The 5,188-nt window shown below is 34.2% G+C and overlaps 1 protein-coding gene across 1 annotated transcript; it reads left to right on the top strand.

Moving 5' to 3' along the window:
* Positions 1 to 1,347: 1,347 nt before the first annotated feature.
* LOC114258095 (glutathione transferase GST 23) lies at positions 1,348 to 3,178 on the top strand. Its single transcript, XM_082916243.1, has 2 exons — positions 1,348 to 1,701; positions 2,611 to 3,178. The coding sequence occupies exons 1-2, from the start codon at positions 1,387 to 1,389 to the stop codon at positions 2,980 to 2,982; spliced, it is 687 nt and encodes a 228-aa protein (XP_082772369.1). The 5' UTR covers positions 1,348 to 1,386; the 3' UTR covers positions 2,983 to 3,178.
* The last annotated feature ends 2,010 nt before the right edge of the window (positions 3,179 to 5,188 follow it).

Raw genomic sequence — 5,188 nt, 5'->3', positions numbered from 1 at the left:
ACCGTCCAATTCAAGCCTGAAAAGGAGGCAATCATTTCCTATCTCCTAATCCACCCACTGCTCTGTCTGTACGGGCTACATTACTAACTTCTCCTTTACACTTATTTATACAATTTTTTAATACACATTTTTTTGTAAAAAGTCAAAAAGTTAACCCAAACATCCATATTTTTTCATCAATTTTTTAGTCTAAAAAGAAAAAAAAAGTGTACTTATTTAGGACACTCCAAACAACCCCTTAATATTTCTCATCGATAATTTTTAAGATTGTCATAAGTAGAGCCTTTATTTATAAAGTTTAGAGTAAGGCCAAGTTTGAGAAGACTAAATAAGTGCACTTTTTGACTTTTTTTTTTGTATTATGTGTAGAAAAAGTAGAGATGAGATGTTGATTGATGTGACTCAAAAAAGATAAAAAGATGAAATAAGTGCACTTTTTTAGGTTAGCCAAACTTGGCCTAAATTACAAATATACCCTTTGAGATTTGCTTAAAATACGAATTATTCTATATAGTTTGGAAAATTACAAATAAACTTATCTGAATTATTAATTAAAATAAAATTTTAACATTATTAAAAACCGTTAATTAACTTGATGATTTATTAATAAAAAGATCTATTTGTTATAATATTAGAAACCTTAGGGGTATAATGTAATTTCTAGAATCGAAAGGGATAATTTATAATTTAAGTAAATCTCAGAGGTGTGTTTGTAATTTATTCTAAATTTTAAAGATTTTTTTGAGAGGTCATTAAAAATTTATCTTAATGGCTAAAAATAAGTCAATTAAAAAGATAATACTAAAAAAATTTAGTTCGGTATATTCATAATTTTTTGATTACTCTGGTGTCGTTTGGAAAGTGAGTTGGTTTTTTGGTTTTTTTTGGGAAAATGTTTGGTAGCTCAAAATTTTGTGGCTCAAATGACTCAAATCTGTCAAAACGACGTCGTTTTACACTCAAAATCTGTCAAAACGACGTCGTTTTGAGTGATTTGAGCCATTTGAGCTACAAAATTTTGAGCTACCTAGCATTGTTGTTTTTTTTGACTATTTTAATCTGGGACTAAAAAGTCTCGTTGGGGAATGACTTTTAGCTTTTTTGATTTTTTTAACTTTTTTGTAAGAGAAAGAATATAATGATTATAAGGTAAACGTAATATTTTATCTTATTAAGCTAAAAAACTTATTTTATTTTATTTATTTATTTATTTATTTTGACTATTTTAACCAAAATATCTCAAAAAATCACTTCCCAAACAGAGGCTCTATTAGTGGCTTTTTAGAATAGCTAAATTGACACAGTTATCCATCACAAAACATATGGCAGAAGAATTGAAGGTTTTTTAGAATAGCTAAATTGACACAGTTATCCATCACAAAACATATGGCAGAAGAATTGAAGGTTTTCAGGACATGGTCAAGTCGATTTGCCTTGAGAATCATTTGGGCATTGAAGCTCAAAGGCATAGAAGAATATGAAACCATATTTGAGGATATTACCAACAAAAGTCCTCTGCTACTCCAGTACAATCCTGTCCACAAAAAGGTTCCAGTTCTTGTGCACAATGGAAAACCAATCTCAGAATCACTGGTAATTCTTGAATACATCGACGAGACATGGAAGCATAATCCCTTGTTGCCTGAAGATCCTTATGAAAGAGCCACAGCGCGTTTCTGGGCAAAATTCGGGGATGAAAAGGTAAATTCACCACTCCCTCACCCATGCCTTGATCTACTTCTTGCCCCTGTACTGAATCAAAAAATTTCAGTTAGTACTTCATCCTCTATTTCATTATTTTTTTCCCACTTTAATTGTATTTGATATTTTGAAATAGTGAGACATGCACTGATGAAATTGACTAGGTAAGTGATCTGTACATAGATTGCCACCTTAAAGAGTAAATCATTTGTGGCTTTGATCATTAAATAAGTGACTGAAACCCCAAGTTGATTCCCTATGTAATCCATTCTTAGACAAAGGGCATGTTTGGTACAACTTGTTAATCATAAAGCAAGATGTAAAAACACCCTTTTCCTTGCTTCCCAATATAATCAGTTTTTTCAGCCCTCAAGCTAACTGCCTATGTAATTGATTCTTAGACAAAGGGCCTGTATGGTTCAACTTATTAACCAACAAGCACAAGTTAAAAAGCACCCATTTCCTTGCTTTTCAATAATTAATTTTTTTCAACTTATATATAGAAACTGCACCAAGTACTCTGGCAGAATTTTTTAAAACAATAATAAAAAAAATTATAAACAAGTCCACAAGCTCATCAATCAAGGCGTCTGTTACAGCAAATTTGCTATTTTTTTGATTTTTTCTTTTTTTTTTAATTATTTTATTTTAGTTGTCACTTTGTCCAGAAATTTCCTTGTTTATCGTCGTTGGTTCTGAAAAAGTTTCTTTAGGTTTCTAGTATCCAAATTTGAGCTTAATCGTCAATTTGCTATTTTTAGTAACTTCTTTATGGCTAAGCATTTTTGGATGACTAATAGAGAGAACAGTGCTCTTATACATGTGTTCCTGTTTGCTCTTGTTGCAACTCTTGGTTCTACACTTTCATCGCAAACCTTAACTATTTCTTTTTTTCTTTTGAAATTGTAGCTTTTGAAATCCGTTTTCAATTTTCTTGTTACTCAAGGGAAAGAGCAAGAGGAGGCCATTCCTCAAGTCATGGAGAACTTGAAATACATAGAAGAACAACTCAAGGGAAATAAGTTTTTTGGCGGAGAGACAATCGGATACACAGACATTGCATTTGGTTGGACAGCTAATTTGTTAAGTGTATTCGAGGAGGTTACTGGGATAAAGCTTTTAGATGAAGAGAAATTTCCACTGCTATCGGCATGGATGCGAAACTTTTCAGATGTTCCGGTAATCAAAGAAAACTGGCCGCCTCGTGACAAGTTAGTCATCAAGTATCAAGCCACTCGCGAGAAGTACCTTGCAGCAGCAGCAGCAGGAGGACCTAAATGAAACAGTTACTGAAATCCCTTGAGTTCATACAAAGCAATGTTTAGCTGAACTTTCAGTATCACAGAGGGTTGTGTCCTCTGTTTGGTAGTGAACAAAACTTGCATAACTAATAAATAATCAGTAATAAATTATCCTATCTACATTGTATTTGACAACATGAGTTCTAAATCCAAGATGAAATTTCCTATTCCTCTAAGATGTGATTTGTTCATCTTCCAGATTCTTTTATCACTTGCAAAATGGATCAAATGTGAATTAAGAGAAGAAGTCTCAAATGCAAGACATTTAAATCATATATATAACTAAATGGAGAAAATAAAAGACAGTTATGATCTTTAGTTGAAATATTGCATAACTCAATTACTAAATCAATTTTTTTTCAATTGAGTCTTAGACAGAACAAATGAAAACTAGAAAATAAAACAAACCAAATCACACAAGAACACAACATATATGTGGTTTGGCAATACTTTTTTTGTTCAGCAAAAATAAAAAACTTTATTAATGTGTCAAACAAGTTATATCAATAAAGAGAAAGAAAAATTTAAATTTCCTCATAGCAAACTCAACTAATTCCAATGAAGTTGGCACAAAAAATATCGCAAAATCATATTCAAATACCTCCGAATCAAACAAGAAAAAAGAAGGCCAATGTTTACTAAACCAAGACTAAAAAATAGCCCCACTCCGGATCCCAAACACAACCAAAACAGAGCCACCGACCTTGCCACAAACTTGCTACAAACAGGAAACCACCACAATTGCAAAGATTGTTGTAGAGTTTTACTACCAAGGAAAGAAAAATTACAAATCCGTACATAACAAGAATTTGATCTAATCTAATAACCCTAATCTCCCAATTAACTCATAATATATATATACTAAGATTCGAATACATTAAGAACTGGATTAGACCTAATGGGTCATAAGCACAAATCGGTTAAGTTGTTACATGATATGATACATCACAATCCACCGCTCTTTTCTTATAGGGTCAGATCACATGTATACAACTCTAAACAATAAACAAGAAAGACAACAACTATGTACTAGAAAAAACACATAAAACAACATCAATAATAGCATATTATAAAACAAGACTTGAATAATCATGCCAATGTTATTCTAAGAATTCTTAAAAAATAAGTAACACAAAACAAACACACACAAATAATACAGAGAAAGAAAGAACGAGAAATTACGTTTTCTTGCTTCAATCTCTTGACGTGGTCGAGTAAAGCGCCGTCAATGTTAGGATCAAACACACCTAGAAAAATATCGCACACACACAGAGAACACAATATTTACGTGGTTCGGCCCAATGCTTACATCCACGGACAGAAATGAGAATTTTCACTAAAATGGAGCAAAATACAAAATACAGAGGAGGAGATAAAACTCACTCAACTCACAGCTCTCACTCTCCAATTTCTGATGATACAAACCCCTCCTCACTCATCTCAATTTATAACCAAGAGAGGAGGAGTAGGTGAAGTGCTAGCCATAATTGGCCAAGGTGGTGCCACCCTCACTATCTTCCTTTAGTGAGTTGGTGTTGCCCTCCACCAGCCTCTTTTCTCACATGGTGCCACCCACACCATGTGGATGGTGGGCTCCTTACCATGTGGGTAGTGGATGGAGCCAACAATTCTCCCCCTCCACGCCCACATGGACAACTGACTTCTCACTTGAAGTCCATCCCGATCAGATGCTTGCAAACTTCCAGTTTGTCTCTCGAGACCACCTTTGTAAGCATGTCAGCTGGATTCTTATCTGTGTGGATCTTGATCAGTTCCAATAACTGCTTGTCCATCACTTCGCGTATCCAATGATACTGAACATCAATGTGCTTTGTGCGAGAATGGTACATCAAATTCTTGCTCAGGTCTATGGCACTCTGACTATCACAATGTACCGTGAACTTTTCTTGCTTTAATCCCAACTCTTGGAGAAACCGTTTCAACCATAACATTTCTTTCCCGGCTTCCGCTGCGGCAATATACTCTGCCTCGATTGTGGATAAAGCAACACACTTCTGTAGCTTGGACTGCCAAGACACAGCTCCCCCTGCGTAAGTGAACAGCAATCCTGATGTAGATTTCCTACCATCAAGATCGCCTGCCATATCTGAATCCGTATAGCCTTCCAAGACTGGTTTAGCATCTCTAAAGCACAAACACATTTTTGCTGTACCCTTGAGGTACCT

The sequence above is a fragment of the Camellia sinensis genome, chromosome 2, assembly GCF_055761805.1.
Source record: "Camellia sinensis isolate YWXY chromosome 2, ASM5576180v1, whole genome shotgun sequence".
In the NCBI taxonomy this organism is placed as follows: domain Eukaryota; kingdom Viridiplantae; phylum Streptophyta; class Magnoliopsida; order Ericales; family Theaceae; genus Camellia; species Camellia sinensis.
The sequence above is the reverse complement of the archived record's forward strand: the minus strand, read 5'-3'. Positions and strand labels throughout refer to the sequence as shown.